This window comes from Mesoplodon bidens (assembly GCF_964165515.1).
Source record: "Mesoplodon bidens genome assembly, chromosome: 2".
Taxonomy (NCBI): Eukaryota; Metazoa; Chordata; class Mammalia; order Artiodactyla; family Ziphiidae; genus Mesoplodon; species Mesoplodon bidens.
The window spans coordinates 6087525-6106014 of NC_138177.1; the positions used below are offsets into that span (position 1 = coordinate 6087525).

Here is an 18490-nt window from a genome sequence, read left to right on the forward strand (position 1 = left end):
AATTGCTAATCTTTTTAGTACTTCTTGCTGCTTAGTTTAGATACAACTACCCTTGATATTAGGGTGATTTCATTAGTTGACCTTTAACACATTACTTTTAAATTGGCAAATTCAAAGATAGTTCTCACCATATATATATATTTATTGATATAATTTTCATTGTTAAACTCCTTTTCTTACTTGGTTTTATAAGCATGGTTTAACATTCTATTCTAGAATTTCTTTTTGTAAAGGCAAGGGGAAAAGATAATCAATGGAGCTGGATCCCATTACAAAAACATTCTACATTTCGTAGAACAGAAACTCCATATGAAACTTCATTTTTGTGTAACAAATAACACTTGTGTGGGCTTTCATATGCACTAATTTTTCTTTTACTTTTTTGCAAATGTTTAGCACATTTGTTAAGAAACTTTGTAATCGATGATTCCACATTAGTTTTGATTTCTAAAATTTAAGTAAACATACTTTTACTCCACTAGATGGTGCTAACACCCTACCATAAAACAACACAAACCGCCTGTGCCTCTTCCTACCAGCAACCCTCTTTCCCCCAAAAAACCCGAGTTTTTGGTTTTGTTTTTTCAACTTAAGGATCATGTTTTTACATGGAAATTTTGTGTTTAACTACAAGATAATATGTGTGTTTTCCACTTTCTAAATTCAGATTCACTTCATGGTGTTTAGGTTACTGGAAAAATTAATTAGTTAAGTTTCAAATGTAGATGCCAACATTGTGAGTGGAGAACCACTTTTCACTAATATATTAACATTTTGATAAATTTAATTCCTATCCTTTTATTAAGCTCATGCAAGGAAAAAAGTGATCAAATTTTCTTATCAATTAACTTATTCAATTTAAATGATTTTTATTAAAGCAATGCATTTACCCAAAGAGTAATCATGTGTGTTACTTGCTTTTAACACCCAGACATAAAAGACAAGGATACATCTCTTTCATACCATCTTTCTAATAGATTCTCACAATATCTACTCTGTGTATACATATTTACTACATAAAAAGAGTTCTCATATTCATTACACTTTTTACTTCAAATGATATTTAAAACTCTGGTGATTTTTCCACAAACTTTATTTATTTATTGTGGTGTATTTTTCTTTCTCTATTTTTTTTTATTGGAGTAAAATTGCTTTATAATGTCGTGTTAGTTGCTGCTGTATAATGAAGCAATGGACAAAGGATTAATCTCCAAATATACAAACAGCTCATGGAGCTCAACATCAACAAAACAAATAACACAATTAAAAAATTAGCGGAAGACCTAAATAGACATTTCACTAAAGAAGACATACAGATGGCCAAGAGGCACAGGAAAAGATGCTCAACATCACTAAGTATTAGAGAAGTGAAAATCCATAAATTTTAAATTGTATCTCTTGACTCCGTAAGAAAAAAAGGGTTATCGCCCCCTACTCCGTTGTTCCATCTTTCCACCACCATCGCCAAAATCTTAGTTCTGATTTATTATCATCTGTCAGTTCGGTGGTGACTCAACCTGCTAACTAGTCCCCAAGCTCCCCTCTCCCATTGGCCTCACAACCACGTGCGATTTTTGCAAATTTGGTCATGCCACTCCTAGAGTTAAAATTCTCCTGTGACTTCTCCTTCCCTTGGATTTGGAACCCGCATTTGGCTCTAGCCATGCTCTCTGATTTCATCTTATCACCCCTACCATTTATTCACTGTGCCAAAGCCACCCTAGTTTGTTTATATTGAGATAAGCATCTCAAATGAATTTTTCCCCCTAGGCCTTTTGCACGTGTCGGTTTTTTCCTCTTTGAACACGTTAACCACAGATTTTTGGTGTCTGGCTTTGTCTCATCTTTCAGCCACTTCCTCCAAGTGGTCCACTTACCTCTAGGCAAGGTAGGCAAGACACCCCACTACCCCATCTCTGTTATTTTCCCTCAGCCCCTACTTTACTTCCTTCACAACATAATTCATGGTTCATAGTTATGTTTATGTATCTATCCTCCCATCAAAATGTAACTTCTGCAAGAATAAGGACCGTCACCACAATCCGTCAAAACCTACCCATGATGTCATCACAACCCTGATATATTTCTCTCTCTTCATTGCACCTCTTACAAACTAACTTCTCAGCACCAGCCTATTCCATCCTTTCATTCCAGTTTGAGCATTTTGCCTTCCCTAAGTGATCCTACAGTGTTTTCAGTTATCTCCATCAAAATACTTTATATGATAAAACACAATATATTAGTAAAATACAATAATCATCCCTTCTGTTTTGCCTCCTAAGTGACCTCCTGTTGGAAAGTGCTTGTCATAGTGCCTGGCACTTAGCAGTCACTCAAAAGAAAAAAAAAAAGATCATTGAATGAGCAAATAAATAGATGAATGAATGGATGAATGAATGTGAAGCTATCCTGAAGACTTTCAATTTTATCTGTAGATTATGGATAACCTGGGGAAAAGGCATTGTAGACGGTAACAAACATAAAAGATAAGATAAGGGAACAAATGTTTAGTGCACTTAAACCTCTGTTGCATGAACCCAAGAAATCTAACATCTGTAAAATTCCATTCTACATCCTGTCTATGTGTCTTATGTTTGAATGTATGTTATACTTTTTGAAGTGAGGAATCATTTTAATTTAGCTCAAACAACTTCAGGGAACCTTTGAAGGAACATTTCTATAATCACTTTTCTATCTATTACAGTTCTGGTTGACAAGGTTTGGGAGAAACTTGGCTCTCTCGGTCAAAATGTCAGAACAAACAAAAGTGCTCTGTCACATCTTTTTCTTTCCCTTTCTTTTTATTAACTTTGTGATTTTTTTCTCTGTCCCATTACTTTACTCTCTCTGAACCATTTTTTTTATAGTGTTTCCTTATAACCTTAAGCTAGAATGTAACACTTTAGTTGTTCAGGGGCATCGCGTCCTTTTTTGCGCACTGCGTTCTGAGACTGGTTAAAGCTGTAAAGAAGTGGGTAAAGTCCACATGAGTTAAGTGAGCACGGGGTTGGCTGGTTGGCAGACTCTCACAGGCAGGCAGGTGGGGATGGTGTGTGGGGTGAGGAGAAGGAGAAAGAGCCGGGAAGAAGGAAACATGGCCAAGGCTGTGGAACCATCAGGGATGGAGGGGATAAAAAAGTGGGCCAACTCAGCCCGAGGCTCAAGCCCTAGCAACCAAAGGCCCAAAATAAAGAATGCTCCCTAAACTGTGCTTCCACGTATATTTGAAAACTTACTTCTAGTTAAGAATACTGTTAGCAATACTTAAATAATTTAGTTCTAACTTGAAATTACGTGCAGGCAAAAGAGTAGCATGTGCATTCCCAGACTGTGCCTAAACTTAAAGTCAGCAAGGCTCTCGCTCTCGTGACATTCCTGGGGGTGTTTCCTCTACCCCTGGTCAAAGCACCCACGAGAGTGCTTCCCCTATCAGATCTTCCTTCCTGAGAAACCTCATCTTCCAGGATTGCTGGGTCCTGTTCTTACGTTATCCTCATTCATTTCCACCTCTGCCCATTAAAATTGTTGCAGAAAACTTATCAGACAGAAAACTTACTGTGAATAATAATTCACATAATTGTGGTGCATAATACTAAACTTAACTGTCCCAAATCTTACTCAGAGTATCGTCACTGCACATAAGTTTCAGACTGGTTGAATTTATGGTATTATTAATATGTAAAACATTTTAGGAGAAGGGAAGATGTTGAAGACAATTGGGCCATTGCTCCGCTTTAGATCCCACCGTATAGGTAAATACCCACACTACTACCTCTGAAAATGTGGGATTTTTTGGAGACGGGGAATTCTTATTTATCACACTGGAACTGAAACATAGAATTTAGGATATAAACCGCTATCACAAGTTTTCTGGATTAGATGAATATACATAATATTCACATCTATCCTTAAAAAAAGTAATTTTTATGAATTTATAATTAATTCTTATGATCATATTGATTTTTTTGTATTAGTCAATTCAAATTCAAAACCATCTTGTACTTGAAACAATATATTAAAAAGAGATAAATTCTCCTCTCTCTGTTGGAATAGAATCTCTCCGATATGTAACATATTTCAGGTCCTGAAAGAACACTTTTGCCCTTTAAACCTCCAGAATTAGAAAACACATTTCTCCAAACAACATAGCCAGCGTGCACTTGGACATATTTCAGTTGTGTTTTGATTTATTTACTTTAATCAGCCTGGAATTTTGGGACCGTGGCTAATTTCAAAGAGTATACGCTTTTTGGATCTTAAATCTAAAGGTTCTTGAAAAGCTTGGTCACAAGATATTCCAGAAAGCAGAAATGATGTGGTATAACTGAGGAATGGTTACTCTGAACTCTGTAAATCTGACCAGGCTCTTAGTAGCCTGGGGTGAACTCCCCATCAAGGAGCTGACGTTCCTGTACAGCTAGGGATGAAAACACAGACCACCTACTGCGTTAAAAAGGTACTGCTTGGTCTCCAATATCCTTTTCTAAAAAGGGGGGAAAATAGAAAGTTGAGTTTATAAATTCTTCCTGTTGGTTCCTATTCCTCTTTAGTAGTGATTAGTATTTTTGAGGAATGTTCACTCTTAACAGGATGGAGACCACTTAGGAAAGGCTGAAATGCAGTATCTAGTTGAGTAAAGCAGATCGTGAGAGTATACACAACTGTCTTTTCTCACTTTCTCAACTTAGCATTCAGTATTCAGTTTAGTATTTCTCAATTTGTATTCCATCGTCATTTCTACATGGCAGACAAAAACAGAGGCAAATGTTGAAGGATATGTGGATATTTTTAATGATCAAGGGCCACTCTGTTGAGTAAAACTTCTGTTAGGGCTAGACTGATGGAATTGGTTGTGCGTTGTGTGTGCTTTTGTGAAAACCATGAAGCTAATGTAAGTGTTACTTTAAATACCAAAGCTGTACTTTATCTAGGAAGTGGCCAGATTTACAGCCACTCTCACTGTAATGCGTGTAGTGCTAAAGCTCAATTCACCAGCAGAAACTGCTGTCACATTCCAACATACGTTCATGAAATATAAAATACAAGTGAAATGAATCAGCTGGAATCAGTTAGGGATGCAGGGAGTTTTAAATCACTATTATTTAATTTTTATCACTTACACTTTGTAGCACCCAATTTTAATAATATTTCAAATTCCACTTTGTCATCACGGAAACAGTTTAATTAAATTTAGCATTGATTCTTAGCTTTAAACATGAGCTAGAAACCAAACAAGTCTTCCACACATGACAAATGCAATCTACATAAAACCTCAGCAAACAATATGTAAATCGTGAAGCACTAAGAGTATTCCTATTAAAGAAAAGACAAAAACACTTGTGTAAAGAAAAAGATGTTTGCTATTGGTAACATTAACATTGTTCCAGAACTCTTTGTCAATATAATCATATTTTGGTATATTGTGTTGTAATATTAGTTATTATTAGTTGTAATATTTTTATGGACAGGGAAATGATTGTATACCTAGTTTAAAAAGTGGCTGGATATAAGGTTTACAAGCTAAAAATCAAGCAATAGTATATTAGTGTGTATAACTGAGAAAAAGACTCTCTTTCAAAAACTCTTAAACACATTTGAGAAAAACCTGAAAAAATTACTAAAGGATAAAACTTAAAAAGATATCTTTACTTTCTAGATTGAAAGACCCTCAAGGACAGGGGTTTTGTTTTATTTGCTAATATTCCTCACTGCCTAGAGGTTGACTTGAAATAAGCATTCAATCGAAATTTGTTGACCTAGTGAAGAATGTTGGGAATTTATGAATGATAACTTTAAAAAACGTCAGTCAAACATGTATCACATAATTCGTTACCTATCATGAACTAGGAAACCAAATTTCTCCAAGAAGAAACTTTTTCATCTATCAAGGAAAAGTGATAGAAATAAATTTAATTATCCATAAATTCTTACTGGTATCAGAAAAAAACTCCTGCACTCAGATTCACTACTCTTAAAGGCTTTCCTACTAGCATATCTTATATCAACCATAGGGGAAGAAAACCCTATTAAGTAACTTTTACAAAGGTTGCATATTCAATTTTTTTTTCAAATTTATACATTTTTATTCAAACGATACAAGTGATGGTTGTCTCCAAGACTTTTAAAGCCATGGTTATATCAATTGTAAATGATAAATCAATTTTTGTTTAGCAAGAGTTAACATCTCTAACTGAAATAAGTCCAATCATTGCAGCTTGAAGGCTTTTATTGTCTAATTAATTTTCTTGTTCTATGTTCACCTAATTCTTAATACATTCACATAGGCATTTTGGTGAAAATTCTAGGCAAAAAAGTAAATTACATTTTATGATAATCACAAGGGAAAATATCATGACATGTCACGTTTCTTGAAAACAATTATTAAAACATTTTCTGAACTTCTACATTAAATTAAATTATGATGAATAATTAGATATGCCATTCAAATAAGCTGCTTATATTTTTTAAACTGAACAGTGTCAAAAGCGTCTCACACACTAGGCTACAGCATAGTAATTAAACACATTTTCTAGACCAAATTTTTATTACCACCGTAAAAAGCATGTAAGCAAAAGTTTTGCAATATAAAAAAAAAAAAAGCCTTCCTTTTTTAATCTTACCTTTTGCGACACAAACACTCCACAACATAAGCCACACAATTGTTGCTGGAAATCTCATTTTGGGGACCCTTCAGTGCTTAACACTGAGTCAGGTTCTCCTCTGTTAAAAACTATGAAAAGTGCAGGAAACTACTTGCTCCAAAAGGAAGTCGAAACACAGCTTGGGGATTAAAGCCATTGCTACATGTCCCGCCCATCAGAAACTTTTGCAAAGTAAAAGAAAACAATCAGCCAGGAGCCCCAGCAGTGCCAGAGTTTGAACCTGCACTCCCACTGAAAGCTAATGTCGTGACCTGCCCTTGATTTGTTTTTATAGACCCAGGCATGTTCTTCACTGGAAACGTTCAGGTTCTTGGAATGTGCATAACTGGTGATATTCTCTGCATTTCATAAACCCTCCAATTATTTAGACCTTATTCAGATCTACCGTTGGTAGACCTCAGAAGATTAAAACAAACAACCAAACAAACAAACAAACAAATAAATAAATAAAAGCTCTTTCAGAAATCATTTACAGAACTTGAGGTTAGGCAATGCTTTCACAATCAAGACCCAGACAACATAACTAAACTTAGCCAGGAATGCAGTGCCGGTTGATTTGGGGGGGTCTGCTTTGCTGGCAGTTCATGAAATTAGTCTTTTAAGGACTTGTTATAAATGTGTGTATAAAGCAACAGGCTCACTCTCCTTAGGTATGAATGAGTTTAATAATTCAAAAATCAAGAAATTGAAATGCTGAATTTTTTAAACTTTGTACTGAAATATAATATGCATAAAGAGAATGTAAGCAAATGGTTTGCTGAATACGGAGAAAGTGAAGACACACGTGTTAAGAGCACCAAGGTGAAGAACAACAGTCTCTCAGGAGAGGCCCAGCCTCCACTTCAGTCCCCCCTCCCCCCTCCCCCATGACACACTCTCCTGATTTCTGTGAACAGGGGACAGATTTGCCTGGTTTTGTACTTTGTATACATCAGATAATAAGATATTTATTCTTTTGTGCTTGGAGCCTTCCACTAAAAACTATGTTTAGATTATTCCAGCACACTGTTGGGTGTTGCTGTAGATTATTAACCCTTATTGCTGTATGATATTCAATTCTTCGAATATGCCACATTTTATTTATCTGTGTGTCTGTCAGTGGGCATCTGGGTAGCTTCTAGTTCGCAGACAATGCACATATTTCTGCTGTGAACATCAACTTATGAGGTTTTGGGGACACACGTGTACTCAATTCTGATGAGTACATACCTAGGAGTGGAACATTAGGACATAATGTATGAATATCTCTCGGTGTGATAGGGATCATCAGACACCTTTCCAAAAGGTCTATATCAGCTGACACTCCCATTAGCCAGTGTGTAAGTTACTCCACACCCTCAACACACTGATGCTTTCCATCTTTGTAGTTTTAGACATTCTGGTGAGCACGGAGCAGTAATTCTCTGAGGTTTTAATATGCATTTTACTGATAAGGAATGAAGTTGAGTGACTTTCCTGCCACAATTGGTCATTTAGCTGAGCCGCAGGCCATTTAAGCAACTTCCTCAAAGTCAAAAGACATTGTGCTACAACCACAGTGGAACCCAGCGATCCGATTCCCTGAATCTTACTTTTAACCCATACAGATCTGCCTTTCAAATGATTTGCTTCCCATACTATTAAATGCATATAAATTAAATTGTCAATAACTCCTTTATATAATTTAAAATGCTATAAATATTTGCATATGTATTTTAGTAAATACCTTCACATTTACGTGTTTATTTTATAATTATGTAAACATATTACTGTACAAGTTTTTAATGTACGTACACAAACACATATATGTTTACGTAGAATTTAAAGTATTTTCAGGAGTGATTTTACTTTACAGATATTCACTTTATTTGCAGTTGTTGAACATTTAAGATGCCACTCCACTGTTCAAGTGAAAATAATGGCTTCAAATTAATTTCAACAATATCTTTTAGATGTGTTATTTTTACTGTTTTTTCTCTTCTATTTGATTTCAAAGACTGATGGCTAAATCATCAGTTGAGTGCTTTTGTTTCCTTTTTATTTTCATCAATATTTTTAAAACCAAGTATTTATTTCAAAGAGATTTAGAGCATAAGAAAATTACCAACATGTTATTATTTCATAACACAAAGTTGTTATATGGTACAGTAAATCCCCTAACAAGTTCCATTCCGAGAGCGCATTTGTAAGTCCAATTTGTTCATAAGTCCAACAAAGTTATCCTAGGTACCCAACACAATCAGCTATATAGTACTGTACTGTAATCGGTTTATAATACTTTTCACACAAATAATACATAAAAGACAAACAAACACAAAAATAAAGAAAACATTTTTAATCTTACAGTACAGTACCTTGAAAACTATAGTAGTGCAGTACAACAGCTGGCATACAGGGGCATGTTCACATCTTTGAAAGTTTGCAACTTGAAGGTTCATATGTAGGGGACTTACCATATTAGATTACCATTAGCAAGAACAGACTGCAAATAGTTAACCCTTAGTACTATTTTTAAGCCCCAAACACTTGTATTTATTCTCAATACCCATGTTGTCACATTCCCAACAAATGTGTTCTATGTATTTGTAGGGGAAAAAGTTAGGAAAAATTTATAAGACTTAAGAGACTTTAAAAATTCTCCTATTTTAAAATTATAAGTAATATCTGTACTAAGTATCAAATGACTATTATGGTCAATATGTACCACAGGAGTTGAAGGCAAGAGAAATTTCTTCCGAAGACTTGATTTGGGAGGGTCTCAAGAACATTTAGTCATTAAATTCTAATTTAGGGGAAGAGGACATCCAAGCAAAGACTCTGAGGTATGGAAAAGTGTAGAGAGTGTTCTAGAATTAATGAGAATATCGACAGCAGAGCAGTGGTTTTGCACAAGGAAGCTGTGGAAGTAGTAAGAGGGGCTTTTTTTTTTTTTTTTTTTTTGCTGTACGCGGGCCTCTCACTGCTGTGGCCTCTCCCGTTGCGGAGCACAGGCTCCGGACACACAGGCTCCGCGGCCATGGCTCGCGGGCCCAGCCGCTCCGCGGCATGTGGGATCTTCCGGGATCGGGGCACGAACCCGTGTCCCCTGCATCGGCAGGCGGACTCTTAACCACTGCGCCACCAGGGAAGCCCTAAGAGGGGCTTTGAATGAGGAAACGTTTGAATTCCAGATAAAACATTTGTAAATTATTTTATAAACAATATGTAATCATTGATATATCTAATTAAGGAAAAGGAATGTAGGAAATGCAGTTTAAGTAGCATTGCTTTGGCGGTTGTGTTAGGATGGATGGAGAGAAAAGGACGTAGGAGAACAAATTAAGCAGATAACTGGATGAATTCATCATGCAACAATTTTACAGAAGCTCAATGGATGGAAAAAGGGAAAAACTGATGAAAACAGTCAAGAGCTTGATTTCCTTTGAGGCTGGTGGAGTTTACACTTCAGGGCTTCTCGTTTGAACAGATACCATCAAGGACCTGAGAGGGACCCTAGTGATGTTGTTTCGAGGTCGTATATTTTTGTAAAAATTGGAAAGATGTCTTAATTGCAAGAGAATAAACTACTGTCTTTTTCTGCTCTAATTTCCCCCTTCATCATATTTCCACTGAGTTAGTTGGCATTACAGGCTTTGGAGGACTCAATCAAGAAGTCAAGGAGAGAATACATGTAGTTGGAAATGAGTGAGGTATATTCTGTGGTCACAATTGTATATAATTTGGTAACTGTTGTCTCACGTCTTCCTCTTTTGAGTATATATCAATGTCAGCCTATAGAAAATGTTGCCTTCTTTTTCATATGACCAATTTGAGAGCACCACTACTATTGCAAATACAAATTAGAGTTGCAAAAAATAGGAAAAGAAATTGTGAAGAGTTCGTTATCCTTTCTCTAATTAATTTAAACCAGGAACAGCTTGTCATTTTCTGTCACTGTTCCTGATCTGAGGTTAACTTTTCCTCCCCTTACCTACTCAGGTGTGTAATGATCTCCTTTAGGAAAGAGCTTAAAACATCCTGACACATTTCCTTGTCATTTTTCCTCCTTGATATCCTGAAAAACAATGTACAAGTTGCACTATACAACATGGCCTTAGATAAAGATCATCCTTCAGATTTATTTAGAATATCTCCTCACTTGCATGGAGAAGCCCTAAACATTCCAGAGTTCCCTTTCCCACTCCTTAGGAGGCTAGTACCTTTACTTCTTCCTATTGGGACACTGCCAGCATAATCCAATTTAATAATTTGCATAGAAGTGAAGAACAGTGACTCTGGATTTGTTTAATTCTAGTTGTAAGGAAGTGAAAACACACATGGCCTCACTTCCTAATTATTGCATTTACTTTATTAGGTGCATTTCTAAAACTAGATTGCAAGCTCTTCCAAATAATTCAACTCTTTAGAGGAAGAAGAAAAAACAAGTTGCTGTCTCCTTGGCAACTTATTCAAGCATATGGAGCACATGCAGGAAGCTCTAAAAGCCTTCAGAGAAAACTGGTTGTCCCTTCCCTAATGTCCTTTTCCAGGCATTCACCATAGGGTACAACACACAATGTAACTGCACATTTATGAGCCTTTTCTAGAAATCTGTGAGCAAAGTCACTTGATTGCCCCTGCACTAACACTGCTTCAACCTTCCAGACACTATTAATCTGTTAATAATTAATAATGACTAATTTTTGTGTGTCAGGTACTGTATTAAAGGTATTACATACTTTAACTCCCTCAGAAACCTTACGAGATAGTTCTATCATTCCCTTTTTACACACAGGGAGGCTGAATTTCAGAGAGGGTTCAGCAACTTATTTAATTGTATTAGAACCCAAACTGTATGGTCCCACAGTTGAATATTTAAACACTAGACTCATTATTATTGTGTATTATTATTATATTATTATTACAGTGTATTATTCCAAAAACTTCATCATCAATTTTTCCTCTGGACAGAGGAAACTCTTAAGGTAAGACAGGAAGGACAGAGGGGGCTGGAGTGAGAGGAATGTCCTTCCTACGATTCTGGGATAAGGCTCAGGTCAAGTTTTTCCTCTTGGAGGGACGGGTTTTGTTATGGAGAAAGTCTGGGCATATTTCACAAGGATTACTCTCCCTCTGTCCCTGCAGATTCAGGAGGGGAATATTTCTCAGATCTTCATTTTGAGAACCTGATGGGGTTCTGGGAAGTAAAGCCCACAGGAGCTTCTCATCTTACTCTAGTCCATAGTTAGTCTCCAACAATTGTCAACATTATCAATTAAATCTTACCAGTTCATGGATCAAGTGACTTGTGCTCCAGATAAGCAGGTCTTGGTTGTGATTCTCTGGATTTACCTTTCTTTCCAGATTTCAGGGTAGTGGTTTTTCTGCAAACTCAATTCTTTTTCGGGTTCAAGAAAAATTGTTGATTTTCAATTTATCGAGATTTTCTTCTTGTAAGGACAGCAGTGAAGACTTGCTGGAACTAAAAGTTCTCTATATTGTTTTTGGGTTTTTTTTGTTTTGGGTTTTTTTGTTGTTGTTCTTTTTTGTTTTTTGTTTTGTTTTGTTTTTGGCTCTGCCACGCAGCTTGAGGGATCTTAGTTCCCCGACCAGGGATTGAACCTGTGCCCCCTGCAATGGAAGCACAGAGTCCTAACCACTGGACTGACAGGGAATTCCCCAAAGGTTCTCTATATTGTTGATACAAATGTTGCAGCTGCTCAAATGCAAAAATATCTTGATTGGATATAGTTATTGGTGACCTCTGTCAGAGTACTGTATGACTGAGAATGGTCACTGGGATGCTTGTCTAGCTTGAACAATTGAGACAATGTCTCACACTAGGAGAAGAAACAGTATTTGGTCTTTTCACAGAGGGATTAGTGGAAGTGGAAACACTGTCTCAAGTTATCTCCAATTTTAACAGCCCTGACCAGACAATGGAGCCACTTCACACTGTAGAGGCATATAGTGGTTACTGTTTCCACACTGAAATAACAGTGACTCTGAAGAAAGAAACTAAGTCAGGCGAATGACAAATCATTAATAAGTTGGACAAATAGTAAAACAATACTGACTCAGTGTATGTTCAGATTTTCTTATAATGATGATTTTTGAATGTAACTATTCTGAGAAAACTCCTTACATCACATCATGTGCCATCCTAGCACAAGTGACAAAATGGATCAACCGTGAATGAAGCCAAAGTCCACGGTACCACCAAGTTACCACTCTGGGAACTTTCTGGACTGTAATTTATAGTTATGTTATAGACTGAATTGTACCTCTCCAAATTCAGACGTCAAAACCCTTAGCCACAATGTAACTGTATTTGGAGATAGGGTCTTAAAGAAAGTAATTAAGATTGAATGAGGTCATTAAGAGTGGATCCTAATCCGATAGGACTGGTGTCCTTGTAAGAAAAGGAAGAGGCAGCAGAGATCCCCTTCCCTCCACACATGCACAGAGGAAAGGCCACCATCTGCCAGCCAGGAGGAGGGGTGTCACTAGAAGCCCACCCTGGCACCTTGATGTTGGACTCCCAGCCTCCAGAACTGTGAGAAAATGATGCATGTTGTTTAAGTTACCCAGTTTATGTATCTTGCTATAGCAGTCCTAAGTGACTAATACAAATGGTAGAGACGAACTGTTGGTTCTGCAGCCAGCAGGTATAAAAAAGTTAGGTCCAACACCTGACTGACTTCTTTGGATGTTGCAGGTAGCATATAGCACAAGGGGAAATTTTGCCGCTGCCTCTGCACGAAACCAACAGACAGACAGCCTAATCTCCTGAGCTAGAGGCCTTGAAATCAATCCAAACATTAATACCTCAAGTGCTGTCCTGAAGCCCACACCTCCTTCAGAACCCACAATATTACACATATCTGTGTATGGCCTCAGAGCTTTTTGATTGGAACCTTTGGCAATAGACCATCAGTACCCTTCAGCCTCCAGGATCCTGCATGAAAGGGCCTATAGCTTGCCCAGTAGATTCAGAGATTGTCTCACTACAAGTCATGACTCTCTAATGGAACCTCCAAATAAGTGCCAAACAGGGCCTTGCATCCTTGGCCTCCCTAACAAGTCCACCTTTAGACACAAAGAGGATGCATTTAGAGGACTAATGCAGCCTTCCAACATAATGATGGACCACCAATAGCCCACAGCAGTGAGGCTCTGCAAAGTGGGCTGAACATCAAAAGTGTTCTAGACACAGAGCACATCATCTCAACACTAACTGAAATTCATCTTTACACAGACTCGTGGGCCAACACTAAAAGTCTAAAAATTGTCAGGCTATTGGACACGAACTTAGGGCTATAATACTAAAAATACATCTATATGAAACTGGATATAATAACTTGTTCATGAACTTAATCTTTACATCACACACATGTATGTCCAAGTAAAGGGACTATGTTTCAGTCAAAGTATTTTCCGACAAAGCCCAATCAAGAACATAGGGCTATTATTTCTGGTGTAGCCCACATAGTACACTCAAAGATACCAAGAAAATGAAACCAGATAAGAATGCCAGTGTTATTTTCAAAGCCTTTATTATTTGTGATTATACAAGCAAGGACAAATGATCTGATTGTCTTCAAATTCTTGTAAGTTTCACATGGCCATACCCCTTCTGCCTTGAAGGGGTAGTACTCCTAGAAACCCATGAATCAGGGAGTGGAGAATGAGAAAATTTTGAGAAGAAATGGTACGTCTTCCTCCTTTTCATAGCCGTGTTGTTAAATATGTGTAACATCGACCATGTGTGTGTGCGTGTGTGTGCTCTTTCTGATCTCTGAAGATACAAGGAAAAAATTTTAAATGCTTGCTTTAACCTCAGTAGGTGGAGGCAAAGATTGTATTGCTCAAACAAGGACACCTGAGCAGACATGACCTTGGACACTGAGTTTGCCTCAAGTGGTTTTATGGACCCCCTTCTCAGCCCCATAGATTGCTTATGAGAACAACATGACGGCTTTATGTCCCTACACAATTCATTATTCTGGACACAGGACAATCGGTCTGTCTCATTCCCAAGAAGGCATTCAGACTTCAGCTGGTTGGATATAAAAATCCCTGACCCTGGGAGATGAGTAGGGGGGAGAAAGTAAATAAAATATTTCCTCTTTCTATTACAGACATGTACAAACAGCCTGAAATATCTTTCTACCAAGATTTTAGGCAATGCCTTATAAATCTGAATCCCTCCTCAGTGTGGCTATGCCACAACCCACTTCATCCAGCTGCATGGCTTCTCACTGATGCTCCACTCTCAGAAAATAGTGGGCAAACATCTCAACTCCCAGACACACTGTGAAACCCACTAGGAGCTTGTGTCAATCAGAACCAATAGAATGACTTACAATTACTGAGTCTCCCCAGGGTATGGGAGACACATAAGGATGGTTTTGAGGCTCATGTCCTTGCCCCTTTTGATAGCATAGCAAAGATCTGACTAGCTTGACTGGAACAAAACCATTGACTGATGACAGCATTCCTGGCGTTCAAGGTTTTCCCTATAGCACCTGCTTTGCAGATTTTGGTCTTAGAATGACCTCTCTGTAGTGTTCTTTTGGGGATTACTTGAACATTTTTTGTTAATTAAGTTATGCATTCGCAAGCATCCCTTAAACTAACTTAAATATATGTAACATGAAGTGGAGACAGGGCTTATTCTCTCTTCTGGAGACTCTCATCTTGCCCAGGCTCCTGGCCGTGGTCCACAGAGTCCATGCATGCCTAGTCCATGCTGTGAAATAATGAGAACTCGCAGGACTGCTTACAATCAGCATGTAAATTTCAACTGAAGACTGAATGTCTTTAATGGTTTTATGACTGTTCAGATTTTTTATTTCTTTTTAAGTCAGTTTTTATCAACTTCTACTTAAATAATAAGAATTCTAGGAACTCTAGGAATTTATTTCACGTATTTTCAAATATATTGGCATACATTTGTTCATAATAGCCTCATTATTTGTTTAACCTCTGTAGCATTATTTATGTACAATACTTCATTCTTAATAGTGTTTAATTCTTCCCGTTCTCCTTTTAGTTCTGATTAATCTTAATCTTATCAAAGGTTTATCTACTTTACTAGTCATTTCAAAGAAATTAATCTTTGACTTTATTTGTCATCTGTTTTTCCAACTTCATTATGACCTGCTTTTATCTTTATTATTTTCCTTTTATTTGGTTGGATTTAGTCTGTTTTTTTATTTTTAATATCATAAGATAAATACTTAGCTCATTAATTTTTACACTTCTTTCCTAATGCAAGAATTTTAGTCTGTCCATTTACCCAATACTCGAAGTTATGATACCTAGTATTTCCACTATTTTAAATGTCTAAAAATTGCCCAAGTTCCATAGTGATTTCTTCTATAATCCACGAGTTGCATGTGTTAATTTTTATATTTCCAAATGTAGTTTTATTCTAGTCATCCTTTGTTATCATTATCTTCCTTAATTGCAATGTCATCAAACAAGTTCCAATATTAGCAAATATTTGAAAGTTTTAAAAACTACTTTTATGACATGGCACACCATCACTTTTCATAAATATTCTATATGTGTGTGAAAAAATGTATATTTTTCAAGTGTGAAGGTACAATATTCTGTATATATTATTAGTTCTAATTTGGCAATGGTGTGATCAGAGCCTTCAAATTGCTTATTTTTAAAATGTTTATTCTATCAACTACAAAGAGAGATATAATAAAGTAACACGAATGATGACACTTTTGTCAATTTTACTTGCTCTCTCTTCTCTCTCTCTCAATCTCTCTTCCGCTCTTTTTTCCCTCCCTTTCTTCCTCCTTCGTATGTTGTTAGATAAAATTTAAAAGTTTTTATAAGTTGTTAAATACACATTTTGCCATTACGTACTGATCCTCTTTACCTCTGCTAATGTTTTGCAGTGTAATGGAGTTTTTTCAGTTCAATTCAACAACTCTGGCTTTTCACTGCTGAGTTCAGCCCAATGAGTGTAATTGTGATTTTCAATTGTCTCTATTTTTCTTCCTGCTATCTTATGATAATTATTCCCTATTTCTATACTTTTCTATTTCTCTCATTTTCTGAATTTTTCAGTGTTCTTTTCTTTCTTTTTATACGAAGGAAAAACTTTATTACCATAGTACAATAATTTAATATTAAATTTGGCACTGAGCTTCCTAACAACCAGGACACAAAGGGAAACATTGGTTCACATAGTTCTCCTTAACAACTGCAAATTCAGTGTGAAAATAGATGAAAATGCCTTTTCTAAGAAATGAAAGTACATTGATTTTACTTTTTGAGAGAGAAAATTTATCCAAGTACTAAAGTCTAAAAAGACTGTCTGGTGTGGAACTAAACTTGTATAGGGCAGTACAACATGATGGTTGTCACTGACAACAGTTCACAGGAGAAGGGCAAGGGTGGTTGGAAACTACTTTTTTTTCTTAATTGAAACATAGTTGATATACAATATTATGTTAGTTTCAGGTGTACTAAATAATGCTTTGACATTTGCATACATTATGAAATGATCACCATGACAAGTCTAGTACCCATCTGTCTCCATACAAAGTTACTACAATATTATTGACCATATTCCTTATGCTTATTTATTATCTAACTGGAGGTTTGTACCTGTAAATCCTCTTCACCCTTCCCTCCACCATCCCTTCTGGCAACCACCCATTTGTTTTTTGTATATATAAGTCTGTTTTCCTTTTGTTTTGTTTTTTAGATTCCAAATATAAATGAGTTCATGAGGTATTTGTCTTTCTGTCTGACTTATTTCACTTAGCATAATATCCTCTAGATCCATCCATGTTGTCACAAATAGCAAGATTTCATTTTTCAGTTTCCTTTTCTTATTCAATTTTCTATCTCTATTTTTATTATTTAAATGATTACCTTTAAATTTTATAAATAAAAAGTTAATCCATATTTTACTCACCTTTCAACAAGGGAACATTTTAATACTTAATATATCTGTTTATGCCTTTCCCAATTTACATGCTACTATTGTTCAATAATTGAACAACTTTCTTTCAACACTGCTATTTAAAAATTATTATAAATTTAAAAAGCAATATTTATTTAAATATATCTATAGATTTACCAACTTAACTGCACCTTAGACTATCCTTCTGTTGTTATTTTATAGAAACATTCATTGTTAATTATATTTAATTATTGACGGGGTCACGGGAACACAAATATTTAGCTAGACTTTATATCTGGGTTTGTCAGTGAAGGTGTTTCTGGGTGAGATTATTACTTGAATTGGTTATTTTTAGTAAATTATTAGTTTTTTATCTAAAAATAATTTTTTAATATTTTTTCTTCAAAGATAGTATTTCTACGTTCTCAATTAGAGGCTGATTTTATTTACTCTTAGCTATATAAAGAGAGCATTCCACCACCTTAATAGTTTCCATCTTTGCTTAAAAGGCATCTTAAGTCCAGTCATCTTCATTTTGCTGGTGATTTGTCATTTATCTTTGCCTGCTTTAAAATTTTCTCTTTGTCTTTGGTGTCCTTAAGTTTTATGAATATATGCCAAGGTGTAGATGTATACTTAGTCATTTACATGCCTTCTGTGTTCCTGGCTTCCTATCTTCATTTGTTCTGAAAAATTCTCAGCCATGATCTCTTCAAGAGTTCTCTCTTTTTCCTTTTATATATTCTTTCTCAGACTCAGATTAGAGATACATTATGCCTTCTCTTTATTTCCTCTATTTCTCTTTCACATGCATTTTGGGTTATTCACAGTTATACATTTTATATTCTTTGATTGACAATTTCAGTATCTAAAGTCCATGTGATTGTCAATCTTTTGGTTTTCGTTTTTGATCATTCTCACTCTTGAAGGCAAG

The 18490-nt window shown here is 36.0% G+C and overlaps 1 protein-coding gene across 1 annotated transcript in view; it reads right to left on the minus strand.

Annotated features, from left to right (window-relative positions):
• Window positions 1–6835, minus strand: part of CFH (complement factor H) — a 73699-nt gene extending 66864 nt beyond the window's left edge. Inside the window, exon 1 of the mRNA XM_081226449.1 lies at window positions 6621–6835. Coding sequence (XP_081082575.1) covers window positions 6621–6678 — 58 coding nt within the window. The 5' untranslated portion in view covers window positions 6679–6835. The remainder of the gene's footprint in view (window positions 1–6620) is intronic.
• Between the last annotated feature and the right edge of the window lie 11655 nt (window positions 6836–18490).